We start from the raw sequence: 27,157 nt of genomic DNA, 5'->3' as shown, positions 1-27,157 counted from the left end.
CATTATATCACCAGCCCCTTTTTACTCCACCTCTTCTAACAATAAAACCACTTTCATAGTACCAATTTTATCAGTAAAATAAACATTGCTTTGCCTCTGCTAGCTTGGTGCCAGATTTCACTCCCCTTCTTGAATGCTCTATTCAACAAAATGCAAATGCACACTACCTCTCGTACATATCAAAACTAGTATATATCAAAGCACCCAGACTAGCTGGCTTTAATATAATTAAGACACACCCACAGACTAACCATCTATTTGAAAAAAAAAATAATTTCCAATAATATACATTATATTGTCACCTAGTAGTGGCCAGGGTAGTGGGCATTGATTGGCACAGTATGATGAGTATGGCTGTACATTGTAGGAACACTGTGAAGCATCTTTGAATTTGGATGTAGTGGCTATAACGCAATGTTTGTGCAGTCAATGGCTCACTGCATCATGAGGAAGCCCCTTGTACAGTTGGAGCCACATACATATGCTCCTGTTTCTCTCAGGAAAGAGGGCAGGCAATATGTTCCATTGTCTTGCATCAATTACCTTCCTTATACACACTGAACAGCAAACTGCGAGATATTGGAGGTATCATCTGATCCAGCTTGGAATGGGCCTGATGTAAAGAAGATAATTGTCACGTTCAACTTTACAGCTACTGGCAATAGCAGATTTCACTGAGCACCTCCTTACTGAAGCACAAGCTCTAGCACAGTGTTTCTTGCTGAGGTTGAGGTTAGAGGCTCCCTGAAGAATTTGGGTGAATAGGGTTTCCTTCTGCAAGCCTTTTTCCACCTCCTCCTTCTCCCTTTTCAAGTGGATGATCTATCTTAGCCTTCTCCTGCAGGCCCCAACATTATACATGCCAATGTTCAGCCAATTCAATTCACTACACATGAAATCAAGAAATGGCTGAAGGCATTGGATGCAACAAATGCTATAGGCTCTGATAACATAGGGGAGAATTTTCTCCCTATCGGGTGGGCCAGTCGAGAGCAGGCGCGGAGCCGATCGCCGCCCGCAATCGGCCTTGCACCGCCATTTTACATGGGTAGGCCAATTAAGGCCTGCCCAGCATGATGCGCGCCCTATAAGGCCATAAGACATAGGAGCAGAAATTAGGCCATTCGGCCCATCGAGTCTGCTCCGTCATTCAATCATGGCTGATAAGATTCTCAACCCCATTCTCCCGCCTTCTCCCCGTAACCTTTGATTCCCTTACCAATCAAGAACCTATCTATCTCGGTCTTAAATACATTCAATGACCTGGCCTCCACAGCCTTCTGTGGCAATGAATTCCATAGATTCACCACTCTCTGGCTAAAGACGTTTCTCCTCATCTCTGCTCTAAAAGGTCTTCCCTTTACTCTGAGGCTGTGCCCTCGGGTCCTAGTCTCTCCTACTAATGGAAACATCTTCCCCACGTCCACTCTATCCAGGCCTTTCAGTATTCTGTAAGTTTCAATCAGATTCCCCCTCATCTTTCTAACCTCCATCGAGTATAGACCCAGAGTCCTCAAACGTTCCTCATGTGTTAAGCCTTTCATTCCTGGGATCATTCTTGTGAACCTCCTCTGGACCCTCTCCAGGGCCAGCACATCCTTCCTGAGATACGGGGCCCAAAATTGCTCACAATATTCTAAATGTGGTCTGACCAGAGCCTTATAAAGCCTCAGCAGCACATCCCTGCTTTTATATTCTAGTCCTCTCGAAATAAATGCCAAAATTGCATTTGCCTTCCTAACTACCGACTCAACCTGCAAGTTAACCTTAAGAGAATCCTGGACTAGGACTCCCAAGCCCCTTTGCACTCCAGATTTCTGAATTCTCTCCCCATTTAGAAAATAGTCTATGCCTCTATTCTTCCTACCAAAGTGCATGACCTCACAATTCCCCACGTTGTATTCCATCTGCCTCTTCTTTGCCCATTCTCCTAACCTGTCCAAATCCTTCTGCAGCCTCCCCGCCTCCTCAATACTATCTGTCCCTCCACCTATCTTTGTATCATCTGCCAACTTAGCCAGGATGCCCTCAGTTCCTTCATCTAGATCATTAATGTATAAAGTGAAAAGTTGTAGTCCCAACACTGATGCTTGCGGAACTCCACTAGTCACCGGCCGCCATCCTGAGAAGGATCCTCTTATCCCCACTCTCTGCCTCCTGCCAGACAACCAATCTCCTATCCATGCTAGTACCTTGCCTCTAACACCATGGTCTCTTATCTTACTGAGCAGCCTCCTGTGTGGCCCCTTGTCAAAGGCCTTCTGGAAGTCCAAGTAGATAACATCCATTGGCTCTCCTTTGTCTAACCTACTCGTTATCTCCTCAAAGAATTCTAACAGATTTGTCAGGCATGACCTCCCCTTGATGAAACCATGCTGACTTTGCCCAATTTTACCATGCACTTCCAAGTATTCTGAAATCTCATCCTTAAAAATGGACTCTGAAATCTGACCAATGATCGAGGTCAGGCTAATCGGCCTGTAATTTCCCGTCTTTTGCCTCACTCCCTTCTTAAACACGGGGTTTACATTAGTGATTTTCCAGTCCTCTGGGACCCTCCCTGACTCCAGTGATTCCTGAAAGATCACCACTAACACCTCCACTATCTCTTCAGCTATCTCCTTCAGAACTCTGGGGTGTAATCCATCTGGTCCAGGTGATTTATCCACCTTCAGACCTTTCAGTTTTCCTAGCACCTTCTCCTTGGTAATGGCCACCATACTCACCTCTGCCCCCCGACTCTCTTGAACTTTGGGAATGTTACTCATGTCTTCCACCATGAAGACTGACGCAAAGTACCTATTCAGTTCCTCCGCCATTTCTTTGTTCCCCACTACTATTTCTCCAGCGTCATTTTCCAGCAGCCCAATGTCCACTTTTGCCTCTCTGTTACCCTTTATATATCTAAAAAAAACTCTTGCAATCTTCTTTTATATTACTGGCTAGTTTACCCTGATATTTAATCTTCTCCCTCCTTATTTCATTTTTAGTTGTCCTCTGTTGGTCTTTGTAGGCTTCCCAATCCCCTGGTTTCCCTCTGCTCTTCGCCCATTGTATGCTTTCTCTTTAGTTTTTATGCTGTCCCTGACTTCCCTTGTCAGCCATGGTTGCTTTGTCCTCCCTTTAGTATGCTTCTTCTTCCTGGGGATGAATTTTTGCTGTGTCTCCCAAATTACTCCCAGAAACTCCTGCCATTGCTGTTCCACTGTCTTTTCTGCTAGGCTCATCTCCCAGTCAATTCTGGCCAGCTCCTCCCTCATGCCTCTGTAGTTGCCTTTATTCAACTGTAATACCGTTACACCTGATTCCAGCTTTTTCCTTTGAAATTGCAGGGTAAATTCTATCATATTATGGTCACTTCCTCCTAAGGGTTCCTTCACCTTAAGCTCCCTTATCAAATCTGCCTCATTACACATCACTAAATCTAGAATTGCCTGTTCCCTAGTGGGCTCCACCACAAGCTGCTCCAAAAAGCCATCTCGTAGACATTCTACAAATTCCTTTTCTTGGGATCCATTACCAACCTGATTTTCCTAGTCTACCTGCATATTGAAATCCCCCATGATCACTGTAACATTGCCTTTCTTACACGCCTTTTCTATCTCCTGATGTATTTTGTGCCCCACAGCCTGACTACTGCTGTTCAGAGGCCTGTACATAACTCCCATTATGGTTTTTTTACCTTTGCGGTTCCTCAACTCTACCCACACAGATTCTGCATCATCTGACCCTGTTTCTTGCTATAGATTTAATTTCATTTCTTACGAACAAAGCAACCCCACTCCCTTTGCCAACCTGCCTATCTTTTCGATAGGATGCATATCCTTGGATATTTAGCCCTGTAGCGCTACCTGTGCGGGCGGGGGGAGGAGGGAGAGTCAGGGTCTGCACTCTTTCGCATATGCGTGCAAAAGAACGCAGAAACCTTCCTGAGGCTTGGAGCTGCCTCAGGGAGATTATATTCAGTTTGAAACATCAAAATTAAAAAAAGTTAAAAATCATTTATACATGTCCCCTCATGTGACAATGTCACATGAGCTGGGACATGTTTATCAAGCTCTTAAAAATCTTTATTAATTTAATAAACCCTTCATGAAACCTCATCCCGCCCATGGATGAGGCTTCATGAAAACTTCAAAGGCCGCCTGGGCTCTTCACCTGACTGCCAACCTTAAGGTTGGACAGGCAGCCCTGACAATTAGGTTAATTAGTGTATTAATGGCCTTAACAGGCCTTTGATAGTTCAGCGGGTGCGTAGCTGACTCCTGTGCGTGCCCGCCAAACGAAAGATTAGAATGACTCACGGTGATGTCGGGATGCACGCCTGACGTCACCGCATGTGATTTTACACGTCGGCGTGCGAGGCCGAGCAGAAAATTCTGGCCATAGTGACAGTAGTACTGAAGACTTGTCTTCCAGAACTAGCTGTGTCAACTTGTTCCAGTATAGCTACAACACTGCCATCCACCCAACTTAGTGTCCTAAGCCATTTTGTAAAATTGCTCAGGTAGGTGCTGTTCACAAAAACTCAAACAAACCCAATCCAGCCAATTACCGCCCCATAAATCTGTGCTCAAACTTCAACTTGAGTATCTGATGAGTTGCGAATAGCACTAAACACTGTGCAAACATCAGCGAACATCTTCACAACTGACCTTACGATGGGGGGAAGATCATTGATTGAAGATGTTGTCAAGCAGCACTTACAAAGAATAAGCTGCTCATCAGTGCTCAGTTTTGGTTCCGCCAAGGCCACACATTACAGACTTTGTCCAAACATGGACAAAAGTGTTGAACGCGAGGTGAGGTGAGAGTGACTGCCCTTGATATCACGGCAGCATTTGACTGACTGTGGCATCAAGAAGCCCTCGCAAAACCGAAGTCAATGGGAATCGAGGGGAAAACTCTCCGCTGGTTGGAGGGGAACTTGCAGATACATCTGCTGTCCTTGTCTTTCTAGGTGGTAGTTACTGCAGTGGTACAGACTATGGTACAGACTGCAGCCACTGAGCTTTGTGGGGGAGGGGTTGTGTGTTGAAAGTGGAGGATGGGGTGCCAATCAAGCTGACTGATTTGTCCTGGTAAGTTCTGCTGAACTTCTTGAATGTTGTTGGAGCTGCACTCATCCAGGCAAGTGACTCCAGGCTGGAGTCATACTTAGCATAAAGGAAGATGTTTGTGGTTTTGGAAGCCAATAATCTCAGTCCCGGAACATCGCTGCAGGAGTTCATCAGGGCAGTGTCCTCAGCCCAACCATTTTCAGCTGCGTCATCAATGACATTTCCTCCATTATAAGGTCAGAAGTGGGGATTTTCACTGATGATTGCACAATGTTGAGCAACATTCTCAATTCCTCAGATACCGAAGCAGTCCTTGTCCATATGCAGCAAAACCTGGACAACATTCAGACTTGGTTTGATAAGTGGCAAGTAACACTTGTGCCACACAAGTGCCTGGCAATGACCATTTCCAGCAAAAGAGAATCTAACCATCACCCCTGGATGTTCTATGGCATTACCATCACTGAGCCTGTGATGGCCCCACCTGGGAGGGAGTGGCCAGTTCCAGAACTGGCACCTCCCCAGTTGTCGCAGCCTCAACAGATGCAACGGTTACTGGCAGAGGGGCGGAGGAGCTGCTGCCCTCATCCAGAGTGCCCTGAGAGGAGCTCGCAGCGATGACAGGCAGCTGCTGCACTGATTTGAGGTCACGTTGGACCTCCCTGCTCACCGCAGATGGATGGGCACTGAGCAGTGACACTTGGTGCCCAGAACATCTCCCACATTGCAAATGACCACCTGTGGCCATTAGCGCTGTGAGGGCTTGTAGGTCAGAACATAACCCAATCAGAAGAGTCTCAATCCGATTGAAGCCCCTCTCCATGAGAGTCGCTAATCTCTCAATGGAAGAAGCCTGAAGCTCTGTCCTGAGGTTCATGCCTTCACTGACACTCTGCCTGGACTCCTCCACCACAGAGACCAACCGAAGCACACCCTCATGCAACCCTGCCAGATGCTCCCGTGCACCCGGCCGCTTGCCCTGCAGCTGCTGCATGGCTGACACCTCCAGAGGCACATCATCAGTGCCGGACTCAGCATGTGCCTCGCCCCCTGCAGTCCTCCGGCTGCTAGCGCCATCGGCACTCTCTATCCCTGCCATCTCCTCCGGCGATTGTGAAGTGCCCTCTCCACTGTGACCCAGGTCACTAGCCGACGTTACATTCCCCACCGAAGTGTTTGTCGTTGCGCTGGTGCCTGGCTGGCTGAAATGATGTGCCGAAAGTTGCGCATCTTGGCCCACAGGTGTGGAGGGGGGCTCCGGGCTTGTTGGTGGCGGCCATGCGATGGTGATGCTGAAATTAACAACAAGGACAGTGCATCAGATTTCAGTCAGTAACACCTTTCATCCCTTTCTCCTCCAGCCTCATAAGTCGCTCACCCTTCAAGAACCTAAGGAAAAGAACATTGGTGGGATGGTAAATAGTCAAGAGGAGGCCCAAACATTACACGTGCATACAGACAGGCTGGTCAGATGGCCTAAGGAATGCCACATGGAATGTTATGTGAATAAGTGTTCGGTTAAGAACTTGGGCAAGACAAGCAAAGTATGGGAATACATGAGTAATGGTAGGACCGTGGGAAGTGATAAACAATTACAGGGACCTTGCTGGGCAGACCCGTTAAGGTAGCAGAACAGGAACAAGGTCGAAGCCAGATGTGCCGAGGAATAGAATGTAGGAAAAGGGAGGTCATGTTGCAAGTGCAGAAAACGCTGTCAAGGCCACATCTACACCTCTGCATTCAGTTGTGACCTGCACTTCATGGGATGGATGGCATTGGAGTGGGGAGAGTGCAGAGGTTCCTGACCTGGATGCATACTGGCCTGGAGAGTTGAAGTGATGAGGCAACATTGCAAACACTTGCGACATTTGCTGTGGAGCACAGGAGATTGACAAGTCCCTTGGTGCATTGACGCCTACCGTGGTGGCATTTATTTAAGTTGAGTGCCATAAGGTTGACAGGTGAGGTGCTGAGGACCTTTTTGGACAGAGTAATGTGGGACGCACTGGATGAAAGGGTGGTGGAGGTACAAACCCCCCTAAGATGCAATAAGTCTTTGGATGTGCAGCAGCGATGGCATGGCATGTTAGGCCATGGGGATAATGGTCACAAATGGGATAAAGCGACTTTGGAAGGTGCTAGAGACGCGTATCCTCAAGGGGCCGAGGGACCTTTGTGTATGACCCACACGTCTGACTGTATCAGTCTGTGAATGAACAGTGTTGCTGCATTACCAATTGCAGCAACCATTTGTAGTTTGGATGGTGGGGAGACAGAGTGGATGGAACTGTGGCCCTCAAATACCTGGCCGCTGCACCCCAGCCTCGCCGACACCTGCTGACCTGGCCGCCCGCCTCCTCCCCAGCTCCATGACCTGCTTCTCATAGGTGGTGAGGCACTACAGCACGACGTGCCCACCACCAATCCGCTGCCGCTCCCGCATATTGCTCTCAGTTTTTGCCTGCAGAACATAGAAGAGCATTTATTGGGGCTGATCGCTCATGTACTCTGCATGCGCACGCCGCACCCCGACCACAGTAGCCCATCTGAGGCCTCCAGCGGCTCCTGTCCACACTACTGGTGATCAGTCCCCAGAAGGTAGTACGGCTGGTCCAAACCCACTCCCCCAACGGACACCTTGGACACATTCGGCGTCCATCACTTTGAATTACACGTGGATCTTAGTGCCCATGGCAAGGAGGCGCAACTAGGTGCGGCGCCGAGGCCAGCAGATGGCTCTTGGCCACGACACCTTGAGGCTCCCCTTCCACCACCTCATCGTCATCAATAAGACATGTGTTGGAGTTCTGAGTATGTGTTTAGCTGCCTCCCCTGCAGGTTGCCCCCAGACTACTCAAATGCGACAAACATCAACATATGCTGCGGGGAGGACCCAGCTTCTCCTCAACCACTAAAGCTGATGTAAGCATGGTCACTATCTGTTTGCCCACCCAGCGTGCTCCAAATGCCCAATGCAGTAACAACACTAAGACGTGGGGCGGTGGGGGGGCGGGGGGCCTCAAAGGCTAAGGCTACCTGCTGGGTCAAATGGCGAAGACTGACATGGTACTCACCCTTCCAGAGCACAGCAAATCATTGAAGCACTTGCGGCACTCCGTTCTGGTGCGCCGCACAGCATCATGAGAGCTAACAACCTCCGCCACCTCCTGCCACGCCTGCCTGGTGACGCGGGGGGCCCTCCTCCTCACATCCTCTGGAAACAAGGCATCCCAATGGTTGAACACCTCTTCGAGGAGGACAGTGAGGCAGGCATCTGAGAACCAAGGGGCATAGTGCTCCCCTGCTGGCCTATCCTGCAGTCTGCCCCCCTCCTCTTCCTCTGCCTTCACATCTTGTGCTGCCCGATGACTGGCCATGGTGAACAGCCTAACGGAGGCTGCCTGGCCGCTCTTTATACAGACTGCTGGTTCCCCATTGGAACCAGCAGTCTGAACACGCCCGCTGCCGATTTAATTTTCCCGATGAACACGGGAGTCAGAACCCCGCTGGGTGGGCCTTAATTGGCCCACCCACGTAAAATGGTGGCACGGCCCGTTTCGGCGGCGGCGATCGGCTGCCCGCCCATCAAGCGCAAAATTCAGCGCAGGAGGTTAGTAAATAAAGTAAAGTTAGAGCACATGGGATTTGGGGTGTTTTACTAGTATTGATTAAGAATTGGTTAACAGACAGAAAGCAGAGAATAAGAATGAACGAGTCATTCTCAGGATGGCAGGCTGTTAGCAGGTGAGTACCGCAAGGATCACTGCTTGGGCCACAGCTGTTCACAATTTATATAAATGATTTGGATCTGGGGACCAATTGTAATATTTCCAAATTATGACACAAAGCTAGATGGGGATGTAAATTGGGAGTAGGATGCAAGGAGGTTTCAAGGGGACTTGGACTGGCTAAGTGAATGTGGAAGAACATGGCAGGTGGAATATAATGTTAATAAGTGTGAAGTTTTCCACTTTGGTAGAAAACAACCGAAATACAGAGTAATTCTTAAATGTTGAGAGGTTGGGCAGTATTGGGACGTGGGTGTCCTTGTTCATGAATTACTAAAAACTAGCATGTAGGTGCAGCAAGTAATAAGGAAGGCAAATGGTATGTTAGCCTTCATTGCAAGGGGATTTGAGTACAGAAGTAAAAATATCTTGCTGCGATTGTAGAGCCTTGGTGAGGTCACACCTGTAGTATCGTGTACAGTTTTGGTCTTCTTATCTTAGGTAGGATAAACATGCCGTACTCGAGGTTCACCAGACTAATCCCTGGGATGGCAGAATTGTGTTATGAGAAGAGATTGAAGAAACTGGGCCTGTATTCTCCAGAATTTAGAAGAATGATAGGTGATCTCATTCAGACTTACAAAATTCTTACAGGACATAACAGGGTGGATGTAGATAGATATTTCCCCTGGCTGTTGAGTCTAGAACCAGGAGACATAATCTCAGAATAAAGGGTAGGCAATTTAAAACTGAGATGAGGAGGAATTTCTTCACTCATAAGGTTGTGAATCTTTGGAATTTTCTACTCTAGAGGGCTGTGTAAACTCAATCATTGAGCATGTTGCAGGTGGAAATCGATAGATTTCTGGAGACGAATAACATCAATGGAGATAGTGCAGGTAAGTGGTGTTGAGGTAGATGATCAGCCATGATCTGAGCAGGCTTGACGGATTGAATAGCTTACTCCTGTTGCCCTGTTCCTATCTCATCCTGCAGCAATGACCTGGGACTGAAATGATTTTCTCCCAGCAACCACATCTATCTTCTCCTTTGTACTAGGTATGACTCCAAGTAGTGGAGAGTTTGCCCCCAAATTTCCACTCACTTCAATTTTGCTTGGGGTCCTTGATGCTACTATCAGCCAATTGTTGCCTTAATTTCACAGTCAGTCACTCTCATCTCACCCCATACATTCACTGATGGCATGTCGGAAAACTAACCCATTGCACCAGCCAAATCTAAAATGTAATATTAAAAGTTAGGACAGAAGGAAGATGTCCAGTTTGCGGTCTGTCCGCAAGAAAGACCCAAACCTCCATGTCGCTTGCCATTTTAACACTCCACCCTGCTCTCTTGCCCACATGTCTGTCCTTGGCTTGCTGCATTGTTCCAGTGAAGCCCAACGCAAACTGGAGGAACAGCACCTCATCTTCCAACTAGGCACTTTACAGCCTTCCGGGCTGAATATTGAATTCAACAACTTTAGATCTTAAACTCCCTCCCCCCATCCCCACCCCGTTTCTTCCCCCTCCCTTTTGTTTTTTCTAATAATTTATATAGATTTTTCTTTTCCCACCTATTTCCATTATTTTTAAATCTATACCTGTAATGCCCTGTCAGTCTTCCCACCCCACCCCCACTAGAGCTGTACCTTGAGTGTCCTGCCATCCATTCTTAATTAGCACACTCTCTTAGATAATATCACCACCTTCAACACCTCTTTGATCCTTTTGTCTATGACATCTTTTGATTCTCTGCTCCTATCACTGCTTGCTTGTCCCTACAACCACCCCACCCTCAACTTCTCTCCCCCCGCCCCCCACCACCTTAAACCAGCTTATATTTCACCCCTCTCCTAACTACACTCAGTTCTGTTGAAGGGTCATTGGACTCGAAACGTCAACTCTTTTCTTCTCCACCGATGCTGCCAGACCTGCTGAGTTTTTCCAGGTAATTCTGTTTTTGTTTTTATAACAGCTTTTATATTTGGTTGAGAATTCCTCTTGATAATTTCACATGCGTGGTCCATTGTTTCTTTCCTTTAGATTGAATCAATTCTGAGACAAGGAATTACTTCACTGAATTGGTCATCAATAACACATGACCAATTCTTCTCTGATGTGGGCACAGCCATAGATGAGTTGACTGCATTGCTCAAGACAGTAAGTAGATTTCTCAAAAACTTTACAAATACTTATTAAACTGAAGGATAAGGATAGTGGGAACAGGACATTTCATTTAAATTTGGGAATTAGTGACAAGGTATTGCAAGCGTCAGATGAAAGGCAGCTTGTAATTACAATGTATTTTTATAGCAATCAATTCTTCTCATTATTTCACCCTCCATATGCAAACCAGGTTGCCCTCTGGGGGTGGAGGAGGGGATTAAGAAGCAAAAAGGGCATTAATATTTTGAAGGTCTCTTTTTAAATAAGGTAAATATAGGAAATTTGCAGCCTGACTGTTCATATATAGTTTATGAGTGAGTTAAGCAAATATTCAACCATTTGGCTTAACTCCTGAAACAAAAATGCTTTGCAAGGTTAAAGCTAACACATCTACAGTCTCCTCATTTATGTCCTTTCATGAACTGCAGGTGAAAATTATCAGGCCCGACAGACCTGTCTAACTTAAGTTGCATTATTAGTTTCCAAGTTACAGGCAGAATTTTCTTCCTGGGAGACTAAGCGCGGTGGTGGGCGGGAACGTTGGCACGACTCCAACTGGCTAGCGGGGTGGGTGGCCATGCCAGATTGCCCGCTTGTCACTTTATTATTTATGCATAAATGAGCAACTCGTCAAATCTCATGGCGGGGCAGGCTGGGATTCATCCACCCCGCCATACCTCATCTGGTCGAAGTTCTGGCTGCCATATTTAAATGACACAGAATCACAGAATCACAGAGTGCAGAAGAGGCCCTTCGGCCTATTGAGTCTGCACCGACACGTGAGAAACACCTGGCCTACCTACCTAATCCCATTTATCAGCACTTGGCCCATAGCCTTGAATGTTATGATGTGTCAAGTGCTCATCCAGGTACTTTTTAAAGGGTGTGAGGCAACCCGCCTCCCCCAGCCTCCCAGGCAGCGCATTCCAGACTGTCACCACCCTCTGGGTAAAAAAGTTTTTCCTCACATCCCCCCTAAACCTCCTGCCCCTCACCTTGAACGTATGTCCCCTTGTGACTGACCCTTCAACTAAGGGGAACAACTGCTCCCCATCGACCCTGTCCATGCCCCTCATAATCTTGTACACCTCGATCAGGTCGCCCCTCAGTCTTCTTTGCTCCTACGAAAACAACCCCAGTCTATCCAACCTCTCTTCATAACTTAAATGTTTCATCCCAGGCAACATCCTGGCGAATCTTCTCTCTACCCCCTCCAGTGCAACCACTTCCTTCCTATAATTTGACGACCAGAACTGCACACAGTACTCCAGCTGTGGCACCCCCACACATATTCATTCTCTGCAGCCCAGGACTTATTGTGGCCAGTGATGGTCCCCCAAAGAGGCAGGCCCTTTGTGCCGAATTTCAGTGATAGGTTAATGGAGACACTCCTCCTGGCAGGCCAGGACAGGCGGGTGGTCCTCTATCTCTGTGATGGGAGCCGGAGGACCACCAACTTCACCATGCAGGCTTGGAAGGAGGTCACCTGTGGACCTTGGAAGAAGAGGACCACTCTCCAGTGCAGAAAAAGGTTGAATGATCTCATCTGCTCCACCACGGGAAGTCAACCTTTTCCTCACTCTCAACTCCCGCTCTCATAAGGCCATCAGGCATTTGCAGGATTACAGTCCACAGGGATCTCACGCACTACCAGCACAAGGAATATCAGCACTGATTCTTTCATACACACTTTAACATCTTAATCTCTTGTGGCATGTTGCACAAGTCCCATCTTCACATAGCCTCACATAGGTCAACTCAGCACACACAGTAGGCATGCATGCTTATTATTTGCTTTTGCATCCATTCTGCTCACAGTCTGTCCATCTGCCTTTATGCAGGACAGGATCGCCCACAACAAGGGGGAGAGATACCAGACAAGAGTGTGGATTCTGGAGCTCAGGCCACTCAACTCCTCTGAGGAGTAGGCAGCAGAACTGGCTGGCAAGGACAAGGACTGTTCCCGTGCTGAAGGTGAGATCGCCATCTCCCAATAAGACAGTGAGGGGCCATCCAGGAATCATAGCCCACTTGCTGACCCTGTGAGTGCTTTTTAATGTAGGTGACTCCCTAGTCAATCACTAATTATCTCTTCCCTCTATTACAACCACCAGCAAGAAAAGGCCACTGAACACCATCAGCCAGCCCATCAGCCCCAGCCCCCATAGCGCCTCAGATGAGGAGCTGGGGAAGCATCTGATGAAGACTTGTCACTGCTTTCACCTGCACCCTCCACCAGCGCAGAGACAAACACTTTGGTGGGACCTAATTCTAGAGCATGCTAGGGGTCAACATCTGGTGAGCACAGCACAGAAATGTCTCCAAAGCAGGCAGAGGTAGTGACAGCCAAGGTCTTCAATACATGGAGTACTGCTGCATGCAAAGCTCCTGCTGAGTCCAAGTCTGATGACGAGCCTCTGAAATTGGCCCTCAGAGAAATGTGAGAGCTCCAAAGACAGGCAGGGGTACAGCAGGAGGGGTTTTCAGAGGCCGTCATCATATCAGAACAGAGGATGGAGTATTCTTTCCATGATCTGTCTAATGTCGTAGCGCTGACATGCAAGCACATCGAGGTCACCATTGGAAGGGTGGCCTCCGCCATGGAAACCCTGGTCCAGCAGTTTTTTGCCAGATATGTGCTTGGACCTGCACATCATCACTGTAGCCATGAGCGGGATCAATGAGTGGCTAGGCGAGAGTGGGCGATCTCTGTCCAGGAGCCCCTTCCCTTCAAGGAGTCAGGGAGGGGCCCTTGGGCACCCACAGGTTGGAGTTCCATCAGCCGAACATCCTGGGACAAACTAGTCAGGACACCCCAAGACTGTCCAGCTGCTCCAAATATCCTCTCCCTGTTACCCCAGCAACTCCAGCTGGCCAGGTTGAGTAGGGTGCACCTGCCCCACAGCAGAAGAACCAATGCAGGCCAGGGCCCTCCAGGCCTCGATCACCCGCCAAGATCATCACAGACAACAGGGAGTGGCAATTCACATCCTGCCTTCACTTCTGCAACAGATATCGGGGATGTACCTAGATGTAGCAGTGGGGTTAGGAAAATTAAGCACTACTGGGAGCACAATGGTGGCACAGGTGTTAACTCACTGTATAGACTTTACACATATAAATATATTTTGCTTTTCTGAAAGTCTCATCCAGTGAATGGCTCTTCTACCTAATGTAATGCTCCGAGGTCATCCAAGTGTAACAGATGTCTTTCTTCGCTCTTCACTTATCACTCATTGCGTCCCTCAAGTCTGTGGTGTTTCACTCAATCTCAGTTCAGTAAGTCGCCTTTCTCAGTTTAGTAAGTCGCCTTTCTGTCCAAAGGAATGATATGAACAAAGCTACCAGCATAGTGGTAGGGCAATTCATATGTAAGACTTGCATCATGAGTATAGATTTTGCAGTTTTGTTTATTCTCCTGATACAGCTGCGCTGAAGTCTGTCCTCTGTGGATATTATAGATTTTATTGGCTACTCACATTGGAGTCATTCTAACCCATTGTATATTTCAATGGTCTCCATGTAATATCTGTTAGGTTTGGTTGTGGGTTATAGGTTAAGCAATATTTGAGAACCTTAGCCTTTCATGGCAGCCTGCAGCATGGTGTCATGACCGCATTTATGGCGAAACCTTATCCCTATAGTAGTTTCCACTCTCCACCTGCACAATGCAGAACAATAGACCTAGTCATCTTTTTTTTAATTCATTCACGGGATGTGGGCTTCGCTGGCTGGGCCAGCAATTATTGCCCATTCCTAGCTGCCCTTGAGAAGGTGGCGGTGAGCTGCCTTCTTGAACCCTGCAGTCCATGTGGTGTAGGAACACCCACAGTGCTGTTAGGAAGTGAGTTCCAGGATTTTAACCCAGCGACAGTGAAGGAACGGCAATATATTTCCAAGTCAGGATGGTGAGTGACTTGGAGGGGAACTTCCAGGTGGTGGCATTCCCATCTATCTGCTGCCCTTGTCCTTATAGATGGTAGCGGTCATGGGTTTGGAAGATGCTGTCTAAGAAGCCTTGGTGAATTCCTGCAGTGGATCTTGTAGATGGTACACACTGCTGCTACTGTGCATTGGTGGTGGAGAGAGTGAATGTTTGTGGATGTGGTGCCAATCAAGCAGCCTGCTTTGTTCTGGGCGGTGCCCAACTTCTTCAGTGTTGCAGGAGTTGCATTCATCCAGGCAAATGGGGAGTATTCCATCACATTCCTGACTTGTGCCTTGTAGATGGTGGACAGGCTTTGGGGAGTCAGGAGGCGAGTTACTCGTCTGACGATTCCTAGCCTCTGACCGGCTCATGAAGTCACAGTATTTATATGGCTAGTCCAGTTCAGTTTCTGGTCAATGGTAACCCCCAGGATGTTGCTAGTGGGGGATTCAGTGATGGTAATGTCATTGAACATCAAGGAGCGATAGGTAGATTCTTTCCTGTTGGAGATGGTCATTGCCTGACACTTGTGTGGCGCAAATGTTACTTGCCACTTGTCAGCCCAAGCCTGGATATTGTCCAGGTTTTGCTGAATTTGGACATGGATGGACTGCATCAATATCTGGGGAGTCGCAAATGGTGCTGAACATTGTGCAATCACCAACAAACATCCCCACTTCTGACCTTATGATGGAAGGAAGGTCATTGACGAAGCAGCTGAAAATGGTTGGGCCTAGGACACTACCCTGAGGAACGCTTGCAGTGATGTCCTGCAGCTGGGATGACTGACCTCCAAAAACCACAACCATCTTCCTTTGTGCTAGATTTGACTCCAGCCAGTGGAGAGTTTTTCTCCTGATTCCCATTGACACCAGTTTTGCTAGGGCTCCTTGCTGCCACACTCGGTCAAATGCTGCCTTGAAAATGGGCCGACTAGGCCTGTATTCACTGAAGTTTAGAAGAATGAGAGAGGATTTCATTGAAACGTTTAAAATTCTGAAAGGATTGGGCAGACTGGATGCAGGGATCCAGTGAGGATTGTTTCCTCAATCTCTCTTCATATGACAATCCTGCGATCCCAGGATCAATGTGGTGAACCTTCGCTGCACTCTCCCTATGGCAAGTATCTCCTTTCTTAGGTAAGGAGGCCAAAACTGCATACAGTATTCCAGATGTGGTCTCACCAAGGCCCTGTATAGCTGCAGTAAGACATCCTTGCTCCTGTACTCAAGTCCTTTTGCAATGAAGGCCAATATACCATTTGCCTTCTTAACTGCTTGCCGCACCTGCATGCTTGCTTTCCGTGATTGGTGTACAAGGACACCCAGGACCCTTTGTACATCAACATTTCCCAATCTATCACCGTTTAAATAATAATCTGCCATTCTGTTTTCCTACCAAAGTGGATAACTTCACACTTATCCACGTTATATTGCATCTGCCATGTATTTTCGAAGGGCCGAATGACCTACTCCTGTTTCTATTTTCTATGTTTCTATGTTTCAAAGAAAGTGTTAATGTCCACGTTACATAGAGGGAACAGGTGAAAGGGATTTGTATGAGTTAGTCATTTTCATTGCCCTGGAACATTGTCGCTATAAGGGCCTCATGGGCACAACTGCCTCGTGCTATGACCTCTTCCTGTGGGGCACCAACATCCTCGCCCCCTTTGAGGTCATCCCTTTCGGCAACCTCTTCATCGGAGGAGATGCACAGTCATTCCATCTCTCCATGTGGCAACTGATCCCACCATTGGAGCACCAGGTTGTATGGAGCGCAGCAAACCACAATAATTCTTGGACCTTCTGGGGAGAGTGCTGGAGTGGGCCGCCTGACCAGTCCAGACTTCTGAAACGTATCTTCAAATGCCAATGGTCTGCTCAATCAAGGAGCAAGTTGCAGAATGAGCTGCATTGTACCTCTCCTCTGAAGCACTCTGTGGTGACCAAAAGGGGGCCATCAGCCACATCTTTTGGGAGTAACTTTTATCACAAACGAGCCAACCCTGAATGCGCTGAGAGGCCTCGAAGGTCTGTAGCATCTGCAAATGACTCAAGATGGAAGAGCGGTGTGAGCTTGCATAGGCCTGCATAATCTGTTTCTGGTGATTACAGATCAGTTGCACATTGAGAGAGTGGAAGCCTTTTCTATTGATAAATCCAAGTGACTGCCTGGAAGCTCTTAATGCCATATGTGTTCACTAATGTCCTTCAGGGAAGGAAATCTACCATCCTTATAAAAACAAAAAACTACTGCGGATGCTGGAAATCCAAAACAAAAACAGAATTACCTGGAAAAACTCAGCAGGTCTGGCAGCATCGGTGAAGAAGAAAAGAGTTGACATTTCGAGTCCACATGACCCTTCAACAGAACTGGTGCCCTGGAAAGAGCCACCCACAAAAATGTTGAATGCCGTAGTCACCTTTAGAGCCACTGGCAATGGACGGCCTTCCAGTCCATGTGGCATCGGATCCTCCTGAAGAATTTGGCAGATGTGAGCCACCGTATCTTTAACTAGTGAAGGCATCTTCAGCACTGAGTCTCGCTCATCCGCAAAGACGAGAGGCAGCTTTGGTACATCTGGGTCGCACCAAATGCCTCAGTGGATTTGGTCTCTACTCCTCAACTTCTGAGTCTTCATGGGTCCCCGCAGGCCCATGTTCCTCAGGGCGAGGCTCTTCCCTTTGTCCCGCTTGATGGCAACGGGCCCTTCTTCTCCTCCTCAGTTTCATGAAAACTGTGAAGAAGGCAGGATTGCTTGCTGTCTGCATTCTGCACTTCTCCTTGTCTCTGTGGAAAAATAGTTGAGAGACGTGATTGATCCTTACTCTGCAATGATCACCTTCCATCACAAAGCTAGGGAGTCATTGTGAAGCCCTTGGGCTGCCCTCAGGCCAGACATTCCATTCCCAGATCCCCCCTTGCAGCTATAGCATAGTCTTAAGGATCACTGGTTGCTGAGTTCCCTTCCACCCCCCCAACTCCCCTCACTACGCCTAGGCGCATTCACAAGGGAGGTTGGATCTGGATGAGTACAATCAGGTGCTATCAGGGCACCGTAATGCTGCCTCTTTTGGAGTAGACTAGAGCCCAGCCTTGTACTCATTTAATGACTGCAAGCGTTGAGCTGTGGAAAGCCTGAACCTCTCAGTTGCAATGTGTAGGGTTATTTAGAGGATTTTGCATAAGTATTTTATCCATGGCCCCTTTATAGTTCGGTCCTTCTGACCTTTTCACGTTCCCCTGAGAGGGACAAATGGCCAGTCATACCCAACCTACTTTTGGCACCAAGCCCTAACAGATTCTCACAGGAATGCACCCTATGAATTGAGGTAAATCCTTCAATTGGCATTTGAGTCTTCATAAATATCTCCCCCTTACTCTCCGTATCCTGAAACAATAATTCTTAAGGGTGCCCCTTCAATCAACCCAAAAGTGCAGCAGTCGACTCCTCCCACAAGCCCTCAGACCCCTCCCCTGATGATTTTTTTCCAAGTTTATTTTTCAATTGCGTCATTACATCAGCAGTCAAAATGATGCTGCTCTGCTTCAGCTACAGGACAGCTTCAAACACCAATCCCCCACACCCCACTTACCCCACCCCACCCTGTCACTGTCCAAGTCCCTCTATTGTCCTGGAAGAACATCATGTGCAAGTTTCCCTCCCTTCGATCGCTCTCCTGCCTCCCCCTTTAACCCTGGAGCCCATTGTTATTCTAGTAGATATCCCTGTGCTTCCCTCTGAACCATTTTCCATGGATGTCCCCATGCCCCATGTCGACCTCACTTTCCCCATCTTGAGGCCCAACGCACAGTGACCTTCCGAGACTGCGCCCCCACTTGAGACTATCAAATGCCCCTCTCTTACTTACCAGTTCCCCTCCAAGTCACTCACCATTCTGATTTGGAAATATATTGTCGTTCCTTCACTGTCGATGTGTCAAAATCCTGGAACTCCCTTCCTAAGAGCACTGTGAGTGTACCTACACCACATAGACTGAGTGGTTCAAGAAGGCAGCTTACCACCACCTTCTCAAGGGCAACTAGGGATGGCAATAAATGCTGGCCCAGCCAGTGAAGCCACATCCTGTGAATGAATTAAAAAAAACTTCTCCATTCACAAGCTGCAGATGCCTCCCCTGACTGTGACTGTGCCATCTGCTACCCATTACCAGTTCACCAAACCCCAGGACCCAAATTTGTGAGGGGCTGACCATGCCCTGCACACCATGCTGTGCACAACCTTCACAGCAGAGGCAGGCCCTCCCCCTCCCTGGACTGGGACCAAGAGATGTTTGCCATGATGCATGGTGCTCACTGCCCCAGGACTGCCTTTATTTTATGGCCCTGACTAAATGCTGCACACTGCCCTGGACTGTCTCAGACTTATTTCCCATCTTTCTTTAACCCACCCCCTCCCCACCCACAATCATGTCACGTGCCTCTCTCCACCTCTTCCCTCCCTTCCTCCAATCACCCACTACTTGTGTCTTGTGTCTCTCCCCATCCCTGCCCTTCCAGGCTTCTGTCATCAAGTCTCACCGCACCCCCCTCTCCAGTCAAGAATGTGCCTTCCACCCTCCTTTCTTCCTGTGCTCCAGCAACCCTCCCAACACCCCTCTAGCGTGTGCCTTCTCCCCCTTCCCTTCCCACTGGTCTTGCCTGAGCAGTCAATTGGCACGGAGTCAGAGCAGCGTGATGAAAGGTTGGCAAATGCTGCAGTTACAAACCTCGAAGTCGCAAATTATGTGCAGGTCATCAAGTGCATGCCATTTATATCCAGTCGTGAATTGGTCTGGTCTAAATATCTGCCAGCAGAGCAAGTAGATTGGGAGTGGGGATGTGATTCCGGTGAGCTGGGTTTTTAACGAGCATTCATGAGATGTAAAGGCATACAAATACAGTTCCGACATGGTGCAGCGGGAAACCCAACCCACCATAAAATTCTGGAGGAAAAAATTGCAAACTATTTTCCCACTGGTGGTAGACTGACTTTTGGCCGCACTCCGAATTTTCCAGTCCCACCTGCCACAATGACCCTCCCCCCACTGGCGAGATAGGAAAATCTAGCCCTACCTTTTTTTTTGCTAATATTGAACACAGTAAATTTACTCCTCTTGATTTATTCCTTGTTTTCCTTCTCTCACTGATATTTTATCCTTTTGCTGTGCTGTGGTAATGGATAGAATGTCCTTTAGGGAAGGGATTCTTCTCTCCTTAGCCAGTCTGACCAATGCATTACTCCAGATCCACAGCAATGTGGTTGACTCTTCTTGACCTTAAGAATTAGCAAGCCATTCAGTTATATTCAAGAAGTTGACACACCATAACCTTTTCAAGGACATTTAGGAATGGGCAATAAATGCTGGCTTTGCAAGCACTGCCCACATTGCCTGAATCAATAAGATAAGTTTAAAAAAACGCAATGCTACCTTGATGTCCACTACAGTATCTCCTGCTTCTGTTTTTGATGGGCCACAATTTGCTTAACTACTCTCATAATTTGTATTTTTGCAGTGCTTTACATTTTCTTTGTATCCCTTGGTTGCTTTCTATTTTTCTCCCAATTTGTTGATTGCCACTTTTCTTGGTATTTGCTTAAGCTATTTCTTTCAGCTAATACTGCATCTTACTTCCACAATTTATTATTATCGTGCCACCTGGTTGCTTTCACATGATGGTAAGATAAGGGTTTTCAAATTATTGAATTTCTTGTTAAAAGCACACATGCAACAAAACCAAAGAAAAGACCTACCACGGATTTCAAATCCTGAGCTCAAGCAGCATTACAACTTACATCTATATAAAGTTTTTAATCTAGCAAAATGTTCCAAGGCACTTCACGAGAGCATTATCAGACAGAATTTGACACTGAGCTACATAGGGAGTTATTTGGATGGATGACCAAAAGTTTGACCAAGCACACTTCCCTGTAGAACTTCTGAAGCAATGGTTGTTGGTGAGTAAGTGCTGCCTGATAACACTGTTGGCGGCATCTTCCATCACTTTCCTGATGATTGGGAGTAGACTGATGGGTTGGTAGTTGGCTAGGTTAGACTTGTCCATCATTCTGGACAAAAAAAAATCACAGAATGGTAACAACACAGAAGGAGACTATGGCCAGGATTTCCCGGTCGGCGAGCAGGGGTCGGGGCCCGCTCACCGACCCGTAAAATGACCCGGGATGACGTCGGGCAGAACTCCCGACGTCACCCTGCCTCATTTCAATTTTCAGGTTGGTGGGGGCTCAGCCGAATCAGCTGTGCACCCATCAACCTGTCAATGGCCTTTTGAGGCCATTGACAAAGTAATTAACACGATTAGTGGACCTGCCCATCTAACCTTAAGGTCGGCGGCAGGCCGGGAGCATAAAAGCATGAAACCACATCCATGGGCTGGATGAGGTTTCATGTAGGTTTTTAAAAATGTAATAAAAGTGTATTTAAAAGTGATGGACATGTCCCAACTCATGTGACAGTGTCACATGAGGGGATATGTTAGGGAATTTTTTTTTTTCTGTTTTTAAGATATTTTATTGTGGAGCTGATCTCCCTCAGGCAGCACTTAGCCTCAGGGAGATGAGTGCGCTCTTTCATGCGCCTGCCCACATAAAATAGCGGCGCGCCCCCACGCCTCCACACACCTGCTCCTGAATTCCCCCCCCCTCCAATGGGGGGAAAATTCTGCCCTATGTGCCCAATGTGTCTGTGTGGGTCCTCTGCAAAAGCAACTCAGCTACACCCACTCCCTTGTCCATTTCCCATAGCCCTGCAAGTTTTCCTTTTCTCTTCAGGTGCTTATCCCTTTTGAAAGTGACAATTGAATTTTCCTCTACTACAGTCTCAGCCTTTGGTCCTTGACCTTTCTGCCAACAGGAACAGGTTCTCTCCACCTAAGATGTCTAGACCTCTCATGTTGTTAGATCCTTTTAGAAAATCTCCTCTCCACCTTTGATTCTTTAAGGTGAACAACCCTAGCTTCTCCAGTCTATCCACAAAACTGAAGTCTCTCATCTCTGAACCATTCCCGCAAACATTATCAGCACCCTCTCGAAAGTCTTCATGTCCTTCATAAATTGTGGTGCTCACAATTCAACATAATACTCCAGTTCATCATATCTTCCTTGCTTCTACATGCTATGTCTACATTAATGAAGACCAGGACAGCAGATGCCTATTTAACCACTTTTTCAAACTTCCCTGCCACCTTCAACAATTAGTGTAGGTTTCCTCAGAACTCCGTGTACCCCTTCAAAATTCTACCCTTCATTTTATCACTATCATTATCCTCTTCATAGTTGGGGAGAATTTTCTCCCCGTTGGGGGAAGTTGGGCGGGGGTGGACGCGGATGTGCATGCAGCCGATTGTCACCCGCGATTGGCTGGGCGCCACCATTTTATGTGGGCGGGCCAATTAAGGCCCGCCCAGCATGACGCACGCCCAGATGCGCTGTGCGCTCCCTGTCCGGGCGGAGGGGGGTTACCTGAGTCTGGGCCTGTGCTCTTTCGTGCATGCTAATTAGTTTAAGTTCAGAAAAATGTAATAAAGGGAAAAAAAAAAATTAAGACATGTCACCTCATATAAAACTGTCACATGAGCTAGAACATGTCTATTTTATTAAAAATTTTTACAAGACTTTAAAAACTTTCATGAAACCTCATCCCGCTATGGATGAGGTTCCATGAAAAATGCGAAGGCCGCCTGGGCTCTTCGCCTGCCTGTCAACCTTAACGTTGGACGGGCAGCTCATTTTATTGCTTTAATTGATAGTTAACTGACCTTAATAGGTCTTTGACAGTCCAACGGGCATGCAGCCGACTCAGGTGCGTGCCCACCAAACTGAAAATCTGAATGACGCGCGGTGACGTCGGGACGCACGCCCGGAATCACCGTGCATCATTTGACGCCTTGGCGAGCGGGCCCCACCCCTGCTCGCCGAGCCTAAGATACTGCCCTATATCTCAAGTTTTCTGTCATCTGAAAATTTTAAAATTGTGCTTGATATACCCCAGGTTATCAACATATATCAAGGAAAGCAGTGAACGCTGCACCAGTCCCCTGGGAGCCATTTTACATACCTTTCCTCACTCCAAAAGACTACCGTTCACCACTAGTCTCTTGTTTCCTGTCAGCTAACTTTGTATCCACGTTGTCAGTGTCTCGTGTATTCCATGGGCTTCAACTTGGCTGACCGTTATGTGGCAATTTATCAAATGCCTTTTGAAAGTCTACACAAATACCTCATCCACCGCATTAACCTCAACAATTATTTTTTTAAATTCTTTAATGGACATGGATGTCATTGGCATGGCAAGTAATTGTTGTCTATTCCTAATTGCCCTTGAACTGAGTGGCTTGCTAGGCCATGTCAAAGGACAGTTAAGACTCAACCACGTTACTGTGGATCTGAAGTCACACATAGGCCATGTGAGGATGGAAGATTTCCTTCGCTACAGGACATTAGTGAACCAGATGGGTTTTTACAATAATATGTGATAGTTTCATGGTAACTATTATTGAGACTAGTTTTCAATTCCAGAGTTATTCATTAATTGACCTTAAATTCCTCCAGCTGCTATGGTGGAATTTGAACCCTTGTCCACAGAGCATTAGCCTGGGCCTGTAGATTGCTTGTCAAGTGACATTACGATTACACCATTGTCTCAAATTACAGCAGCAAAATCAATCACCTCAGTTTAACATACTGTTTTTAAAAACATTAGGCACTTGCGATGCCATGGCATACAAGGCAATGGGCCTACTGCAGGAAAATAGGATTAGAATAGTTAGGTATTTGTTTGACCGGTGCAGACTTAATGGGCCGAAGGGCCTTTTTCATTGCTGTAGACCTCTATGACTCTATAATTTGCTTATAACAAATCCTTGCTCGCTGTCCTTAATCCTTCTCATCTTTCAGACGAGATAGAGAGGGCGATAGAAGAGGAGGGAGGGGGTCACGATATTGATCAAGGCATCAATTATAGAAGTGAGGAGGGATGATATCTTGGAAGGATCATTAAATGAGGCCAAATGGGTAAAAGTAAAAAACACAAATAGGGCAAACATGTTGTTGGGTGTGTACTATAAGCCCCCAAACAGTCAGGAGAAATAGAGGATCAAGCAAGGAATCAAATTTCAGAAAAGTGTAAGAATAATAAGACAGTAATAGTAGGGGATTTTAACTACCCAAATATTAACTGTAATAGTTTTAGTGTGAATGGTAGGGAAGGAGCAAAATTCTTAAGTTGCATCCAGGAGAACTTTGTTAGCCAGTACGTAGGAAACCCAACAAGGGAGAGGGCAGTTCTGGACCTAATTTGCGGAAATGAGCCTGGGCACATAGAAGGCACACCAGTAGGGAATCATTTTGGAGATAGTGACCATAACTCAGTTAGATTTAGGATAGTTATGGAAAACGATAAGATTGGGCAAGTTCTAAACTGGGGAAAGGCTAATTTTACTAAGATGAGGTACGATTTGGCCCAAGTGGACTGGGAGCAGCTACTTGCAGATAAAACTGTGTCAGAGCAGTAGGAGGCATTCAAGGAGGAAATAGCAAGAGTACAGGGCAAATATGTTCCCATAAAGACAAAATGGGGGACCAAGTCTGGAGAACCCTGGCATCAAGGGGCATAATGGTTAGGATTAAGAAAAAGAGAGAAGCTTACAGCAGATACTGAGGGTTCAATATGGCAGAGCCCCTAGAGGAGTATAAAAAGTGCAGGGGGCAGCTTAAAAAGAAAATTATGAAAGCTAAGAGAGTGCATGAGAAAGCATTAGTGGGTAGAATAAAGGAAAATGTTTTTTTAACATATAAAGAGCAAGAGAATAACTAGGGAAAGAGTAGGCTAATTAGGGACCATAGAGGTAATAAGACCATAAGACATAGGAGCAGAAATTAGGCCATTCGGCCCATCGAGCCTGCTCCGCCATTCAATCATGGCTGATAAGTTTCTCAACCCCATTCTCCCTCCTTCTCCCCATAACCTTTGATCCCCTTACCAATCAAGAACCTAATCTGTGTGTGGACCCAGAAGATGTGGGTACAATGAATGTTTTCAATGAATTCTTTGCATCAGTCTTAACAATGGAAAAGGACGATGCAGGTATAGACATCTGTGTGAAGGACTGTGAAATATTAGAGGAAATTAACATAGAGAGAGAGGGGGTACTAGCGGGTTTAGCGTCCTTAAAAGTAGATAAATCCGCAGGCCCGGATGAGATGTATCCAAGGCTTTTTCCATAGCTATCCTAAACCTCACTACAATGATTACTGTTCCTTAAATGTTTCCCCACTGACATTTGATTTACTTGACACACTTCGTTCCTCAAAATCAAATCCAGTAATGCCACATTTTATGTTGAATTTGAAACAGACTACTCAAGAAATTCCCCTGAATCCACTCGAGAAATTCTTCCTCCTGTCTATCTTTTACACTGTTACCTTCCCAGTCTTTATTCAGATAATTAAAGTCTCCCATTATCACTACTCTATAGATTTTGCACCTCTCTGTAATTTCCCTGAAAATTTGTTCCTGTACATCCTTTCCACTATTCGAAGGCCTATAGACTACATCCAGTAGTGTAAGGGTATTTCCATTGTTTCTCATCTTTAACCAAATAGATTTTGTCCTTGACTCCTCCATTATATCCTCTCTTTCCAACACTAACATTCATCTTAATCAATACTCCCATCTCTCCTCCTTTCTTTCCTTCCTTAACTTTTCTGGACACCTTGTATCCAGGAATATTTAGAACCAGGTTTTCATTATTGCCACAACATACTCTCATTTGGCTATTTGTGCCTGTAGCTCACCAGCTTATTTACCACACTTGTACATTTATATACATGCACTGTAAACCTAGATTTAGACCTTTTTGCACTCCCTCTCAGTCTGACCTCACTTATAACCTTGCTATTTCTTACTTTAATGCAAAATTTAAGCACACAGAACTCACAAAAGTTCCAGCGGTGATCCTTTATTCCACAGGCATCAAACCTATAAATATAATCCTGTAAAAGCTTCATAGTATCACAATAGTACAGTATCTTTACAGTGGCAGAAGGAGGCCAATTGGCCCATTGAGTCTGTACTGGCTTTCTGAAAGAACATTCCACCTAGCTCCACTCCTCTGCCTTATCCCTGTTACCTTGCACATTCTCTTTTTTCAAGTAGCAATCCAATTACCTTTTGAAGACCTCGACGGAACCTGCCTCTACCACACTTCAGGAAGAGTGTCCCAGACCCCAACTGTCCTCTGGGTGAAAAAAAATTTTCCTCACACCACATTTGCTCCTTTTGCCAATTATTTTGAATCTGTGCCCTCTCATTCTTGATGTTCTCTTGAGTGGGAACAGTTTCTCACTACTTACCCTGTCCATACCCCTCAGGATCTTGAATACTTCTATCAAGTCTCCTCTCAGCCTTGTTTTCTCCTAGGAAAACAGTCCCAAGCTTTCCAATCTATCCTCACAACTACAGTTCTTCATCCTGGGAATCATTCTTGTGAATATCCTCTGTACTCTCTCCAATGCCTTCACATCCTTCCTCAAGTATGGTGTCCAGAACTGGACGCAATACTCCAGATGAGGCCTAACTAGTATCTTATACAAGTTCAACATGCCCTGCTTACTTTTGTACTCAATGCCCCTATTAAAAAAGCCTAAGATATTATATGCTTTATTGACTACTCTCTCAACATGCCATGCCATCTTCAATGACCTATGTATGTATACACCGAGGACCCTCTGTTCCTGCACCTCCTTTAGAGGATTTCCCCTTACCTTATACTGTCTCACCATATCTTTCCTGCCAAATGAATCACCTCACACTTCTCTGCATTGAACTTCATCTGCCATTTGTCTGCCCAATCCACCAATATGTCTATGTTCTTTTGAAGTTGAAGACACAGTTGACAACATTTTCAACCTTTGTATCATCTACAAATTTTGAAATCATGGCCTGCACACCACAGTGTAGGTCATTAATATATATTAGAAAAAGGAAGAGTCCCAACACTGACCCCTGAGGAACTCCACCACAAACCTTCCTCCCACCTGAAAAACAACCATTTATCACTACTCTCTGTTTTTGTCACTCAGCCAATTTCTTATCCAAAAGCCTACTTTCCCTTTTATTCCATTACCTAGGATTTTGCTCACAAGACTGTTAAGTGACACTGTATCAAATGCCTTTTGAAAATCCATATACACCACATCAACAGCATTTCCTTTATCAACCTTCTGTTACCTCCTCAAAATACTCCACCAAG

The 27,157-nt window shown here is 46.5% G+C and overlaps 1 protein-coding gene across 1 annotated transcript in view; it reads left to right on the top strand.

Annotated features, from left to right (window-relative positions):
• Positions 1-27,157, top strand: part of LOC144681151 (dynein axonemal heavy chain 8-like) — a 1,659,468-nt gene that overhangs the window by 499,063 nt on the left and 1,133,248 nt on the right. Inside the window, exon 17 of the mRNA XM_078542878.1 lies at positions 10,834-10,950. Within this exon, the coding sequence (XP_078399004.1) occupies positions 10,834-10,950 (117 nt within the window). The remainder of the gene's footprint in view (positions 1-10,833; positions 10,951-27,157) is intronic.

This window comes from Cetorhinus maximus, chromosome 5, assembly GCF_964194155.1.
Source record: "Cetorhinus maximus chromosome 5, sCetMax3.hap1.1, whole genome shotgun sequence".
Lineage (NCBI taxonomy): Eukaryota > Metazoa > Chordata > Chondrichthyes > Lamniformes > Cetorhinidae > Cetorhinus > Cetorhinus maximus.
The sequence above is the reverse complement of the archived record's forward strand: the minus strand, read 5'-3'. Positions and strand labels throughout refer to the sequence as shown.